This window comes from Siniperca chuatsi, linkage group LG9 (assembly GCF_020085105.1).
Source record: "Siniperca chuatsi isolate FFG_IHB_CAS linkage group LG9, ASM2008510v1, whole genome shotgun sequence".
NCBI classification, from domain to species: Eukaryota; Metazoa; Chordata; class Actinopteri; order Centrarchiformes; family Sinipercidae; genus Siniperca; species Siniperca chuatsi.
In genome coordinates this window covers 15,095,036-15,109,835 of record NC_058050.1, presented here as the reverse complement: position 1 = coordinate 15,109,835, position 14,800 = coordinate 15,095,036, and the positions used below count along the sequence as shown (strand labels likewise).

General features: G+C 41.9%; 1 protein-coding gene across 4 annotated transcripts in view; it reads left to right on the top strand.

The window, feature by feature from the left end:
* The window catches only part of nbeal2 (neurobeachin-like 2), a 37,685-nt gene that overhangs the window by 9,849 nt on the left and 13,036 nt on the right, over positions 1 to 14,800 (top strand). For 2 of the 4 annotated variants that reach the window (XM_044207371.1, XM_044207373.1), the window contains exons 6-29: positions 173 to 255; positions 993 to 1,078; positions 1,176 to 1,479; positions 1,611 to 1,717; positions 2,083 to 2,169; positions 3,085 to 3,168; positions 3,381 to 3,479; positions 3,645 to 4,279; positions 4,379 to 4,511; positions 4,891 to 5,010; positions 5,124 to 5,454; positions 5,678 to 5,760; positions 5,862 to 5,954; positions 6,249 to 6,420; positions 7,217 to 7,350; positions 8,255 to 8,414; positions 8,722 to 8,824; positions 9,045 to 9,195; positions 9,451 to 9,606; positions 9,718 to 9,877; positions 10,555 to 10,643; positions 10,781 to 11,485; positions 11,603 to 11,787; positions 11,930 to 12,086. In XM_044207371.1, coding sequence (XP_044063306.1) covers positions 173 to 255; positions 993 to 1,078; positions 1,176 to 1,479; positions 1,611 to 1,717; positions 2,083 to 2,169; positions 3,085 to 3,168; positions 3,381 to 3,479; positions 3,645 to 4,279; positions 4,379 to 4,511; positions 4,891 to 5,010; positions 5,124 to 5,454; positions 5,678 to 5,760; positions 5,862 to 5,954; positions 6,249 to 6,420; positions 7,217 to 7,350; positions 8,255 to 8,414; positions 8,722 to 8,824; positions 9,045 to 9,195; positions 9,451 to 9,606; positions 9,718 to 9,877; positions 10,555 to 10,643; positions 10,781 to 11,485; positions 11,603 to 11,787; positions 11,930 to 12,086 — 4,417 coding nt within the window. The remainder of the gene's footprint in view (positions 1 to 172; positions 256 to 992; positions 1,079 to 1,175; positions 1,480 to 1,610; positions 1,718 to 2,082; positions 2,170 to 3,084; positions 3,169 to 3,380; positions 3,480 to 3,644; positions 4,280 to 4,378; positions 4,512 to 4,890; positions 5,011 to 5,123; positions 5,455 to 5,677; positions 5,761 to 5,861; positions 5,955 to 6,248; positions 6,421 to 7,216; positions 7,351 to 8,254; positions 8,415 to 8,721; positions 8,825 to 9,044; positions 9,196 to 9,450; positions 9,607 to 9,717; positions 9,878 to 10,554; positions 10,644 to 10,780; positions 11,486 to 11,602; positions 11,788 to 11,929; positions 12,087 to 14,800) is intronic. The other 2 variants (XM_044207372.1, XM_044207374.1) reach the window with 2 other exon arrangements.

Here is a 14,800-nt window from a genome sequence, read left to right as displayed (position 1 = left end):
GGAATGTAGCCGCACAAAGGCTGATGCATTTAACATCTTGCCCAACCTTTTGTGATCGGTAACACCCTGACTTGTTGCCACTAAGCCTTGAAGTCAAGTGCCAGCAGTATTAGTGGCAGTCGCAGACTGACTATGCGTGATGTGCTGTGACTCGAGGCTTTGTGTGTTGCAGGGAGGAGGTGAGCTTGTTGGAGAGGAACAAGTACAAGTTCTCCCCGCTGGCCTTGCCAGAGGAGCTGCCTGCTCTCTTCCATGGTGAGACACTCCCTTTCGTCTGTTTTACCACTCTCTGTCAGACCTCACAAATACCACAAGAATCAAACTGTTCCCGACTCTGACCAAACACAGCTTATATCCGTCATCTTTGACTTGAAAAAGTGGCCTTTCATTTTCTCCAAATAGCCTAGTGAATCATTCTTGTATTGTTTCCTGTATTAAGAAATAACTGTCCAGTCACTCAGAATTTTAGGTTTTGGCAAAAAACTTAATTATTCATCATATAATTATCAGGTTTGAGAGTCAGAGTCCAAGCATTTCTAATTATAGAAGCCCACTTGATCAGCAAGCCCTAATCTATAAGCCATGTGGGAAATCTCAGCCTGGGCAAGTTTCAGTGTGTCCAAATTGTAGGAGGATTATTCTGTAATAGCATGCTTTAATTGGATACGTTAAGAGCTAATTGTGTAATACCTAGCCAATTAGCAAGGTTTAGGCTTTTCTTTTTGAAGTAACTCTGAATGACAGGGGCCATTGTACCATGAACATTTGACATGTATTATAATAATTATTATTGTTATTTATTTTATTTTATATATGATTTACTTTTTTTATTTCATTTGATTTGTAATTTTCCATATCTACTAGGGAAAGAAACAACCTGCATACTTTATTTGCATCATGCTGTTTTGACAGCACTGTGTTAATGTTTTCTATATTGTGGTTCAGTGATAGCTGGTCTTGCATAACACTGTGGCTTGAATACATGTTCACAGAAAGTCTCCAGGAAAGCGAGCAGATCCCAGAGCTCCTCACACTCCGATTGATTCATCTCCAGGGTGCTGTCATCAGTGGTGGAAAGGTCTGCTACCCTATCAGTCCTCTTCATCAACAGTCTGTGAAACACTACAAGTGCAAATTAAAACTGATTACAGTCACTTTGTTTATATTTTTTCCAGAAGAATGGCCTTCTCTCCATTACCCCTCACTCTGTCGAGGACCTCTTCTCTGTTCTGCGAGCGTGGTGCTGTCGGACCTCTCCTGAACCCAAGGGCACGGGGCTCCCACGGCTGACCTTGCAGTGCCTGACCGCAATGATCCACCTCCTGCACTCCAGCAGCCCTGCGGAGCGGCAGGTGGGGATCAAGACAATACTGGAGAGCTTCTTCCAGCTCCTCAACTGGAACCGTCCGCTTAGCAGTGAGCAGCAAGACAGGCAGAGCTGGGAAGACAGCCTGATCTCCCTCCAGAGCCAAATGCTAAGTAAGAGCACATCCACTAAGTCTCAAGTCTAGCTGAGTAGAAAGTATTCCTTTTTTTTCTCTCTTAATCAGTATGGAGGCCAAATAATCGATTTTCCGATGAGTCAACATCCTCCTTGTTGTCAATTTTAGCTGCTGTTCCTGAGATCCTGCAGTGCTCTGACAGACCAGTCCTGCAGGCTGTGTTCCTCAACAACAACTGCTTTGAACACATCCTCAGGCTCATTCAGAACAGCAAGGTCAGACCCCTGTCCATCTAAAATGTGTCTGTCTGCTCTGTCAGCTCTTTATATCTGTCTTTCTGTCAGTTGGCATGCTTGTCTGCCTGTGACCTTTTTTATTTATGTCATGTCTATTTCCTCTTTTATTTGCCAGAATGCCACATCTGCTGTCTAACCTCTTTCTATCTGGTCAATGTGAAATATCACAAAAATGTATTTGCTTCCAGCTCATGTTTTCCCCACATGGCTACAACACATGTGTCCTGCTGCAGCTGTAGAGAGACCAGGATCAAACCTGTCTCCATTACAGATGATTTTTTTTTCTAATTGTCTGTCTTTTTGTGTTGCGTGTGTGTGTGCCTGCGTGTGTGTATATCCTGTAGCTCTTTCAGAGCAACAGGCGTAAGCCGGAGCGTGAGGTTATGCGTGACCTCACTACATGTTTACTCACAGAGGTCGAAGTGGACCAGGTACTTTCCCCCACTCGGTGTTGATATTGGTCTGTCAGCAGGAAACTCAGCCTTCTCTCCACTTGTTAAATGCTCTGAGTTATTTAAACAGGAAGCTTTAGGCAGGAAGTCTGGCTTACACTCATTTGTAAATAAATCAGGTAGCGCAGCTATACATGATCATTGTCTGGAGTTCCCTTTTTATCTGTCATATATGTTCGTCTGGAATCCAAGTTACTCACAGCCTACTTGATTTACTGTTAATTTGGGCTCCTGTTTGTTCTACTTGAATCCGATTTGTAATACACTAAAGGACAAGCTGGCGTTAGCTTTGTGCACGTTAAAAAGTTAAGATTCAGATTATCAACTGGAGGATTAATCTTTGCTTGTGTGGAAGTGTTGATTTATATCACACTCATAATTGCAGGCTGATTTCCCTGTTGACAACACTGGGCCAGAAAAGCATGCTGTGTTTTTCATAGTGCATGAAATGGTTGTTTTTTTCAATGCATGTCCTCGTTCTGTCGTGTGACCAGTTGTGCTTGTATAAAAGACCTGGCTCGTGTCCTGGTGTTTGATGTTGCCTAATTTTCAGCAATAGTTGGAAGTTGCCTCAGTCTTTTTTGGTGGCTGGCTTTGGCTTTTGCATGCTGCGACCTATCAGTAATAAACAAAGAGGCAAATTGTTTAGTGACTGGTACAGCAGTTCACAAGTTTACCCAGTCTAGTTGGGGGTGGGGAAAAAAAGAAATGTATGTACAGATAATCAGAACAAAAAAACCCACATTCATTCTTTTGGTGAAAGATTTCCTCAGAAATGGTTTGTTTTCTTTTTGCTCATGTGCAGTTTTTCAGGCTTTTGGTGTCAACTCATGATGATGCACATTTTTAGTTCTGCAATACCACAATAAACTGTACCTCTTTATTTTGATGTAGGTTTGGGAGAAAGGATCAGACAGTATTACAGTTCATGCCTTAGGTGTCCTCACAGCTATAATGAGTAACTCACCCTCTGCTAAGGTAAGGCCCTTTGTGATCTTTGATGGTCAAATCATATATCCTTCATACTTCTGTGCATGTATACAAAGCATATTATACTATGATGCCTACAATGCCAGCAAAATTAGAGCTGAAATCTCATTGTATTCCCTTCCAATGTATGGAAGTGTGCCAACTAGTTATCCCCTGTGGAGCAGCTTTCTCCAGCCTATTTCTGTCTCCTTCCCCCTCAGGAGGTTTTCAAGGAGAGGATTGGCTACTCCCAGCTATTTGATGTGTTGAAGAGTCAAGGTCAACCCCCCAAAAGGCTGCTGCAGGAGCTGATGAACATGGTCAATCACACATTTCCTAATTATCCCCACTGAGTGCAGAGACAGTAGATGTCAATTTGCTCTTATTGATGACCTTGTTCCTATTTAAATTGTGTTACTAGTTTATCTGAAATGATCTTATCTTGATTCTCTGTCTTCACAGTTTTTGTCCATCTCTGTCTCCAGGCAGTGGAGGGCGAGCATGCTCACGCCCATCACCTTGGCATTAATAACGACCAGCCTTTGCTGCTGCTTCTGCAGTGGCTGCCTGACCTGTCGGGTCAGAGGGACCTTCAGCTGCTGGTGGCCCAGTGGCTGGCTACTGTATGTGGTGGCTCCTTGTCCTGTCGTACCGTGGCTGTGGAGGCAGGCATGGTGGGGGCTCTGCTGCAGGTGCTCTCACAGCCCCAGAATCTAGACAGGCAGTGTGCAGACGCCCTGCTGGGTCTCCTGCAGGATCTGGGCTCCCTGTGTCTGAGACCAGAGGAGCTGAAGAGCCTACTCAGACTGCTCAGGGTGGATCAGGATAATGGTGCAGTGGTGGGGGCGGTGCACCCCTACTGCACTCGCATCATCCGAGTGCTCTCTGCCATGGCTGCCAGAGAGGGCCAGGACAGTGCCTTGCAGTACTTTGATCTTACGCCCCCCATGGCAGGTATTATGGTGCCAACAGTCCAACGCTGGCCAGGCAGCGGGTTTGCCTTTCACGCCTGGTTCTGCCTCAACATGGAGTTCTCCAACAACCGTAAACCTCCTGCCAACTCTGGCACAGGGGCTCAGCATGAAATGGGAAAAGGACCACGCAGGAAACAGCTCTACAGGTAAAGGGACACATTTGTGAGAATGAAGTTGAATTGTAAACTTTTGTATGTATGGCTGCATTGTACATTTTTTGACAGAATGTGTTTTCTTTTGTGAAGTTTCTTTACAGCAAGCGGAACTGGGCTGGAAGCCTTTTTCACCATGGAGGGTGTGCTGGTGGTGGCTGTTTGTACTAAGAAGGACTACATGGCTGTTGCGCTGCCTGAGCACCCACTAGCTGACTCATGCTGGGTGAGTGTGGACAGACATAGTACAGTTAGGATTGGCCAACATTTGTCCTCATTTAGCCTGTCCCAAATAAAAAAAGATTTGATAAAGGAGAAAATCACATATCATTTTTTATAACCAGCGTTGTCTGGGCTTGTGACCTTGGAGCATAATTATTGTAAAAAATTGAAGATTGTACCTCGTGAAGAGACAAGTAGCTGTAAGAACTCAAATCAATATGGTTGAACTGAAGCTGTGAACTGTGACTGTGAGACTGTTTTGCTCCATTTTTTCAATACAAAAATGTACCTTTTTTTTTTTTTACTTCAAGCACCAAATTAGCATTTTCCAGTGCTGACAACAGTAGAAATTTGTGTTTTCTTTAATATCATCCTCATCACAGCATTCAGTGGCTATAGTCCACATCCCGGGCCGTCGTCCATTTGGTCAGAACCTGGTCACCATCTACATCGATGGCGAGCAGCGTAAAATTGCTCAGCTCCGCTTTCCATCTTTCAGTGAGGTAACTTAATCTTGTATCTAATGTATCTTGGCCATGGACATATTATATTATTACTGAGTAGTTCCTCTCTATCAATCTAACTTCCCCTGTTTCTCCCCACCTGACTCCTGAAGCCTTTTACCTCCTGCTGCATCGGCTCTGCAGGCCACCGGACCACTACCACCACCACCTCCCCCAACCTGCCCATGTCCTCGTCCTTCAACCTATCATCTGAGTTTGCCTTCCCTGCCCATGCCCCCTCCCTCATCCGTTCCCAGTCCTTCCCAGCCTCCTTTGCAGGAGGCCGCTGGGGGTCTTTGGGAGACTCCCCAGTGCACACCATCCCAGCAGGACTGCAGGACACAGAGTGGGGAACACCCACGTCTCTGGATGGGCTCCTGGGCACCGCCTTCATCTGCCACGAGGCTCTGCAGCAGACACAGACAAGAGCTCTGCATGCAGCAGGTAGTTCATGCTCTGCTACAATGCAAATGTTGTTGTAGACATTATACACATTCAACATTTAACTTTTTTAGCATTTAGCAATCAAATGTACAGGAAACCAGTAGTAAAGAAAATCACAGTTCCCGAAATGTTGAAAGAATACTCCTGCAAGTATTTTTTTCATGTACACCAAGTGATGTTAGCATATTTTATGACCTACATTGGTTTCTGCTCTCCATCACAGGCCCCAATCACGTGTCCTTATTCAAAGCGGATGGAGAGTTATCTGATCTCAACAGCAGACTTCTGCTCTACTACACTCCACAGGTGACCCATTAAAACAACATGTATCGTACATCGTATTGTTTAATTTTTAAACAATACTGGAAAAATATTCTTATTTGCATGTTTGTGTATGTTTTCTTTAGGCCTTCAAGGGCCAGATATGTCTGGACCTGTCGCCCAATCACCTATATGATGGCAGGCTTACAGGACACAGGGTAGTGAACTGGGACATCAAGGTTAGATATGAGATATTTGTGACTAAAGTGAAAAGTGAAATATCAATCAGGATGTTTCTTTATGACATTCATACTACTGTAAATACTGTAAATGCACTGTACTGCTGCTCACTGGTTCAATATGATTTAAATAGGTTTTTTTACTCCTTTTTTTCTATTTGCCATTATCTTGGTTTTCCTTTTTTTGCTGTTGTGTTGCTTCCTTTTTGGGCAGGTCCCCTTTGTTAATTCCATTTCTGATCTAAATAGTTTACAAAAACATTGTGCGTATGAATGTTTTTTTCCCCCCTGCAGGATGTTATAAACATGGTGGGAGGTATAGGGGTTTTGCTGCCCCTGCTCGAGCAGGTATGTAAGGCCGAGCCGGTTTCCAACGGCAGTCAGCAGACCTCAGACCTGCTGGGACCAGAGCTCACCTCCTCCAGAGGCCACACTGCCATGCTGCTGCCACTGAACAAGTCTGCAGGTGAGGTCATGTTTACTTCAGATGTTACACACAGTATTAATTTTTTTCTGCACTGTATATTACATGCAGTGATAGTGTCTTCATGAAAGGGTCAGTTCACCTAAATTACAGGGACATTGTTTCTAGAAAGTGATGTTGCTGGTGACATTTTTAAAATGTAAATTTTCAATATTGTGAGCATGAAATACCATTCACCTTCAATGTATTGGGGTGGAGGCAGTAGTTTCTTTGTAATTTTGCTAAATGAACCTTTAATTATCATGGATACATTTTCTTCTGCATTTTGAGGGCTATAACTGTGTTGTTGTTCTTGATTCCATTTGTTCAATTGTAATCCAATGCTAAGTGCTAAATGCTAAATATGATTTTCAGTGCAGTTCAGATTTAGAAGACATTTTGAATAGCAGTGAGTCAGAGTCTACACACGGAGCATGATGCAAGGACAAACAGGAAGTGCTAGACACAAGAGGCACATACTGTAATATACAACAGGCAAACATAGCAAAGATTGTTAAATTAATGCTAATAGGTTAAATGTCACAAGCAGCATGGGCATACTGAGTCATAACAGTTGCTTGAACAATTGCAGTTCAGTGGCCCAGTGCACCTTAGCCTGCATAAATTCTAACATGAACAAAATGAGATAGATGGAACAAACTGTCTGAGACAGATACCCTGAATAATGACTCATCCTGAGATATGATAATATCATTAAAGTGCTTTGTAATTTATAAATATGGCTGTGGGTAACACAGGAAATCTTAAAAGTTGTTTTGCCCTATTTTTTTTCTCTCAGAGGGCAGACTAGAGAGAAACAGCATTGCTGCCTTCCTGCTTATGGTGAAAAACCTGATTCGTCATCACCCTGTCAATCAGGAGAGCCTGCTGCACTGTCATGGGCCGAGCATCATAGGAGCCATGCTCAGCAAAGTAAGTGCCCCGCACGTCAGTTTGCTCCAGCAAGTGGGTATTCGCGGGAAGAACTGACCTTTTCCATTGTATTGCTTCTGTGTAATTGCTGTGTAATGAATGGGTATGGTGTTGTTGAAACAGCAGTGGCTCTTTCAGAATGACAGTATCACATGCTTGTGTGGGGGAATTTATGCAGAGTTTGCCATTTATGTGTGGTCTCTCTGACTGAGAACAAAGGATATCAGCTATAACATCTGCTGCTTGAAATGTTGTGTTGAAATCTAGAAAAATTATATGTAGATTAAAACAAAATCAAAAATTAAATATCATATAACAGACTTGGAAGCCACAATTAGTTGTGATGCACTGTTGTCACTCCTGTTCTCAGTTCTTAGTGTAATATTTTGCTGATAAATTTCTGTTTCTAAACTGCTTAGTGGGTTTCAAGGAAGCATAACTAGCCATCGTGTTATCTTTTTACTGCTGATATAAATTGTGAATACAAATGTTATTAAGTAATATTGGAAATTAAGGTCAGAGCTGTATATATAGTGTTACACAGTGCTAATAGATCTTTGATGGTCGCAGCCAATCAGGAGTCACGTTGGTGCAGCACAGACATGCTTTTTGTCTGAAAGGATATGTTGAAATATATGACGTTAAGGTGGAGCATCCTGTAAGGAAACTATGTCCTAATAATCACACTGGGTTGCCAGGTTTGGCAGTGGCAAGGACAGAAACACACATACAGTATAAACTGAACACAAACACTTTATATGCACTCAACACTTCATCTGCCTCTAAGTGTTACTAAAAATAGACGCTACACAAACCCTTGTACACAGATTAATCCAAATAAATGGAAACATACTTAAAGACAAGCACACTTAAACGCCCCTCCTCTGTGCTTCCTCTACTGCAGGTTCCTGGTAGTATGATGGACATGAACGTTTTAATCGCATGTCAGCTACTGCTGGAGCAGGTTTTCAATGAGGGCAACAGCCCACTTCTACAGCAACTCTACCAGCACCTGCTCTTTGATTTCCGCATCTGGACTAAAAGCCATTTCGCTGTTTGTCAGGGTAAGGCAGGAGCAGCCCTTGTGTTGTCAAGTAATGCACCTGTGAACCTTTTCATGTCTGCTGAAGCTGTTTGTGTCCCTTTTATATGTATATGCAGCTAAAAGCAGCGTAGAGCATTGATAGAATACATTAATGTTTTAAGTTCAGGCTGTGGCAAGGATTGAAAGTGAATCTCTGCCTGAAGCTGCACTTCAGTACCCTGTTTTGTAAATTAATGCACTTCCTCGGTACAACTTCGCATATTGGTTTGACATTTCTAAATGTCAAAGTCAAGGGAGATGACAAAAGTATTCTTTTTCTTCCAAAGCCCATGTGCAGTACCTGTCGTCTGTGATAAACAAAGGCAAGCAGCGTATGAAGAGGAAGTATGGGGTCCAATATATTCTGGATACCATTCGCACGTACTACAGGTGAACTTTTTACATCCACAATATGGTTTCAAATTAAGACACAGATGTCCACAACAATATATATTTAGAGAATTATATATTTAGAGAATTGCAAGCAAATTTAATTGAAACTGCAGTTAACATAAATCTTTATACTTGTTCTTGTCTATTTTAAACCATGATTTTACCCATTTATAAGGTGATCGTTTATTTCTTTCTTTACTGATATCTTTGATCATAGTGTGGAGAAAGATGGCAGCTCTCTGTCTGATGAAAAGCAGATGATTCAAACCTCTCTGTTCAACTTGCTGAAAGACTTTCTCAAGTCTTATACACCAGAGGAGCTTCATAGTGTCCTCGCCTACATTCTGACTGTAGGAGAGGAGCAGCAGGTATGTTTTATCTGTGTTTCTTTAGGGAGTTTAATTTTGTTATCATTTGACCTTTTCAGTGTGATATTTCACTTCCAATCCCCAAATGAACTCACCCTGATCCTCCACACTTCCTTTTTTATTCTCATGTTTTCAAACAACCCCTCTTGTGACCACTTAAAACGTTATCCTCCCTAATACATATTTTTTGGTACTTTATCCTCTTCCTTCTCTTCCTTCACTTCTTTCCTCATGATTCTCTCCTCTCTTAATCAGGCGGTGATGGCCATGGATGTGCTGTATGAACTCTTGAGGAGCAGCCCCCCTCGTGAGCAGGTGCAGGCTGTGCTGCTGGAGTGGGGCGTGGAGCAGCTGTACTGCTTGCTGCTCACTCCGAGCTTCGGAGACGAGGCCAGAGAGAGAGTCTTCAGGGTGAGTATAACCAACTGGACCTCTCCTTAAGATACTTCAGCTTATCACTTCACTCATATTTGCCTTTTAATGCAAACTCCCATGTAATATATTGTCCCTTTGATGTTGCAGATTTTATACAAAATCCTCAAAAGTGAGCGAGTGTCTGAGCGCAACAAGCAGCGCATTAAGCTGAAGGATTTCGGTTATCTTGGTCTGATGTGTTTCCTTGATGACATTCCAGTAACCATGACCACCGTGCGATGTCTGTACGAGCAGGTCCTTGCTACAGGTAATGCCAAAATAGCTTTGTGCCTGGGGTCTAGTTACCTTGAAAAGGATGACAAAAGAGACCTTTATAAATGTTAAAGCACCGGAAAATTTGTCTATAGCATTAAATAAGCAAACGTCAAAATTCAAGACGAGGGTCTGATTCTTATTATCATATTTGTTAAATTTGGTAACACATTTTAGGGGACAATCTTATTTTTCTACAATATTTGTTTCTTTCTATTTATTTATTTTTCACTACAACCATTGTTTTGCCCAACTCTTCAGTTATTTTATTTATTTATCTTCCCCCACTTTGATTTTCTCACTGTCCGACTTCGTCGTTCTTTTGCTCCATCTGCCTGACTGTTCAACTGTCTATCCATATGTCTAATTGTTTATCTGCCTGTCTAGCTCTTTGTCTGTCTGTCACCATCCCAGTCTGTCAAAATGTGTGTATAAGTCATTAATGGTTTGGAGGGTGGGAAGGTGGGAGGGAGAGGGTGGTAAGGAAACAAGGGGAGGGGTAGGGTAGGAGTAGTGACTTCACCTGTGTCTGTAATAAGTGCAAAAACAGTATTGTTCTAATTTTGGAAGATAATAAGTGAGTTTATGAAGGATCCCAATATTTATAGCAGAAAGCTGATTAAAAATAGGTTTCCAAGGACTTCTGAAATTAAATTAAATTTGCTGCTGCAGATGCCACCCCAAACTTCAGAGACCTCCTGGCTGTGGTCTGTCTGTCCCATCGAGCTGAGCTCACTGTCCGCTTGGACGTCTGTCGCAAGGTCAGTCTGCTCACATAATTTATACTCTGCTAAAACTACCATAGTCAACTTTTGAGTGTGAAGTTTCATCCTAAGCATATTTATCATCTCAGTAGTGAAAACAAGCTCTTCCTCTGTTCCCTTTGATATTACCCCAGCTCTTTCATCTGATCTACTACTCCAGTGAGGATTATGTGAAGCAGCTTGCTAAGCAGCCCGGCTGGCAGGACGTTCTCACCAAGCTGTATGTGAAAGAATCCTACGAGTCCCACGCCGCCAGCATCGCGGACTCCAGCACCCATAGCTCCTTTGAACCAAACTACCGGCCACCGTTGCACAGGGATCAGGCTCTGGTCATAGAGGACGCAAACACAGACATCTTCCTAAGCTACCGCAACTTGCAGGACATTGAGGATGAGGAGGAGTATGAAGGTGGTCAGCGGGACATATCTGAGGGATTCTCTGATTTATCCCTGTCGCCTCCAAGTGGAGGTGGAGGCCTGCATAAAAACTTCACTGGCTCCCTCCATTTTAAGTCGTTTGATTCAGTCGACCAGGGGAGCCACTCATCCTCCATCTCCAATGCGGTTGATATCACCTCACCTCGCCCCGGCGAGGAGGGTCGAGACTACCAGCCCCTCTCCCCCTTTGGTACATCGCCCTTTGATTTGGAGCTAGGGGGAGATGGCCCACACACTCCTGCAGGTAGTCTGACAAACACACCATCTCCTCTAGAGCACAGCAAACCCTTTACACCGCTCAGACCCAGGAAGAGCTCCAGTCTGTCCAACGTGCTGGATGATACCAGCTATGGGACAGATCCTCCTACTGGAGATACTATCTCCAACACGTCCAACCCACAGGTATGGCTGCTTCTTCAGCTCAGATTTTACTGTTAACCCTGGTTTGGGAGTCTGTTATTTGTATTTTTTATAGTTTATAGTTCGAGATCTTTTCTGTAACAAGTGTTTGTGTTATAGCAGACCCCAGAGGAGGAGTTGTGCAACCTGCTTACCAACATCGTCTTCTCTGTGCTGTGGAGCCGCAGCGGGGTGGAGGGGGCAGAGGATGTGGTGTGGAGAGAAAGAGGACAGGTCTTTTCTGTTCTCACGAAACTGGGCTCTTCCTGCCAACTGGTCCGCCCTCCCGATGACATCAAACGCAGGTCAGTGACAAAGATTTCAACTATATTTCCCCTCAGAGAACAGGCAGTGAAGCGGCCTGGCTGTTTGTGTAAATATCCAGAAATGTTTTCATGTCATACTGGGGTGATGGATTCAAAGTTTGTTTGTAACTCTGTGTGTCAGTCTATTGGAGATGATGCTGGAGTCGTCTCTGTCAGACCTGAGGGTAGCCCAGGGAGTGTCTCTGCCTTTCTGTCCCAGTCTGGTTCGGCTCCTCAGGCTGCTGCAGGACTTCCTGTTTTCTGAGGGTACAGACAACCACACGCTGTGGAGTGAAAAGGTATATTGCATATCCCACCTAAAACATATGCACCACTGACACGTTCTGTTTGGGCTTTGGGTAAATCCATGATTATTGAACGGCTCTCTCCAACTTGATAAAGGTTAGTTGACTGATTCAGAAAACACCGGGGACAACAAAGGAAATAAGCCCAGGGATTTTTTTTTATTTTGGGACAGCAGTTTATATTACAAAACATACATCAGGACAAAAGCATTAAAAAGCATTTCCTATGCTGCCCACAGATTTTTTCAAAATTTAAGAACTTTTGGGAGAGGTAAAGTGTGCACACAAAAGCAATGAAAAGTATGTTAGGGGAAGACTTGAGAGAAAATAAAATAAAAATCAACAAGGTTTGCTAGAATAAAACAACATTACAGAGTCATTCATTCAATACCTCCACAAAATCTGGCCATAAGAGGCTTATATATTTGACCCACAACTTGGTCCAGAATTAAATTTAATTAACATATTTTTCTGAAGACAAAGGGAAAAAGTAATCTTTTCCATACCACAACTGTCATTTACTATATCTATCCACTCCTGTATTGTGGGGGGTTCAGGAAGTAACCAGCACCTTGTGAGCGATCTTTTAGCATATATTCAGCAGGACGCCTTGCATGAAAATGAATATTTCCTAAAAAATGATCAGATCAGTGTAAGTATGCTTTTTGGTGCTTTGTGAAACTCTGCCCAGAAAGGTCTTATCATTCGACACTCCCAAAATATATACCAGTGATTGGCTTCCCAAAACCCACACTGTCACCAACATTTGGCATTCCCTCCAGCAAAATGTGCTTTCTGCTTTGGTGTAATAAAGAAACAAATTAAACAGTTCCACCCAAACTCCATTTCCACTGGAATTTACACACATCCAGCCAGTTCTCATTTGATATTGAAAGATTACCTTCTCTGTCCCATTTTTCTGTAATGTATTCTGTTGTGTGGGATTTTTTTTGTCATAAGGCCTTTATAAAATCTAGAGATAGCACCCTTATTTGAATCATCTTGGTAGGGGGCCCAGGGATTTATTTTATCCCTGGCAAACTCTGATATGTTGTGTTTTACAACTATATAAGAATATTGTCAATAACCCAAACCAAACCAAAACCAACAGTAGTATGGACTAACACCTGTAGCCCAAATAATCTTAAGATATCACATTTCATTTGTATTTACTTCCTTATCCATGCTTTCATCTTTAAACCTTATCGTGTGCACGTACAGTGCAGCAAGTGACTCATCAAAAACAGACCAAGATGCAACTCAACTCTAGTATATATATATATATATATATAGAGAGAGAGAGAATTTGATTTGAGAGATTTGATTTATATATATATATATATATATATATATATATATATATAAATCAAATCTCTCAAAAAAGAGAAAAGTTTGAGTTCATAGTTTAAACCACCATAAAGCAGCTTAGAAACAGACTACTTTAAATTCTGTACTTGTTCCACTGTGGACTATGCCAGCACTGATTCTTGTATGGGAAAGATGAATTTAAAAATAAAAGGGATATTAAAATCAAATGTACAAAAATTATTATTTAAACTCACAATGGTGTATGGACTTAAAACAATAGTTCAACATTTTGGGAAATTTAAATTAAATGTGAAGCTGCAGCCACTTAGCTTAGCTTAGCACACAACAATGACAGCTAGACTGGTGCTGCTGGTTGCCTGGCAACCTCAGCGCCTGCTCCCGGCCAAGAAATAGTCCAGCACATAAAACCCCTTAAGACCACAACTTATTGTTTTACAGTTTTTGTATGGATTAAGCAAATGAGATGTAACGTGTTAATGAGCTTTATAGTTGTTGGTAGGCGGATTTTGTTACCTACCTAGCTGTTTCCACCTCTTTCCAGTTTTTATGCTAAGCTAAGATAACTGGCTGCTGGTTGTAGCCTTATATTTACCAAACAGACAGTCTTCTCATCTAACTCTTGGCAAAAAAGCAAATAAGTGTATTTCCAAAAATGTTGAACTATTCCTTTAATTTATTTTGTTGGGTCTGGATAAGGTAGTGAATCACAAACCTTCACCATGTTGTGTATTTTTTGTAATCCTTAGGCCTTGAGAATAGCTTACATTAGAAAGACAGCAATCTGGTACATACCAGCGCAAGGCCGGCTGCATGTTTGCTTTCTATAAATACTCAACACCACTGGAATTTAAATTACTGATGAATTACAAATGCTCAGTCCACTTCTAGTTTTCTGTTTCTGCTAAAAAGCAATAGAGCAGATTTCTGCAGTGACTGAGCTGGTGGCACACATTGTAAAACGCTGTGTGCAAAACAGTCAAGGGTGTTGTCTTCCAAGAATGGTTTCATTTGACTATATTATTGTCTCTATCAATGCAGTATTATTTCATGATGTTAAAGTGGTACTCATAAAACCTTTAAGAGAACTGTTAGTCCTATAATATTTAAATGAAATCATAATTTAGTTGGGGCTATGGAATAAAAATAATGGAATGGAATGGAATAAAATTATTAAGATACACAATAAATCTTTGAATGTCGGACTACATTGTCAGGATGTGATTGTGTAATTTTGTTGCTTACATTAAATGAGTATAGGAAATATTAACAATTATGTTGATATGAAAGGCGTCCGCAACACAAGTCATTACACTCTGGGCAGCTGGGTGTGGTTGTTGTCAGTTATTATGTTTTAATGTCAGGGGAAATGTTTCTGTTCT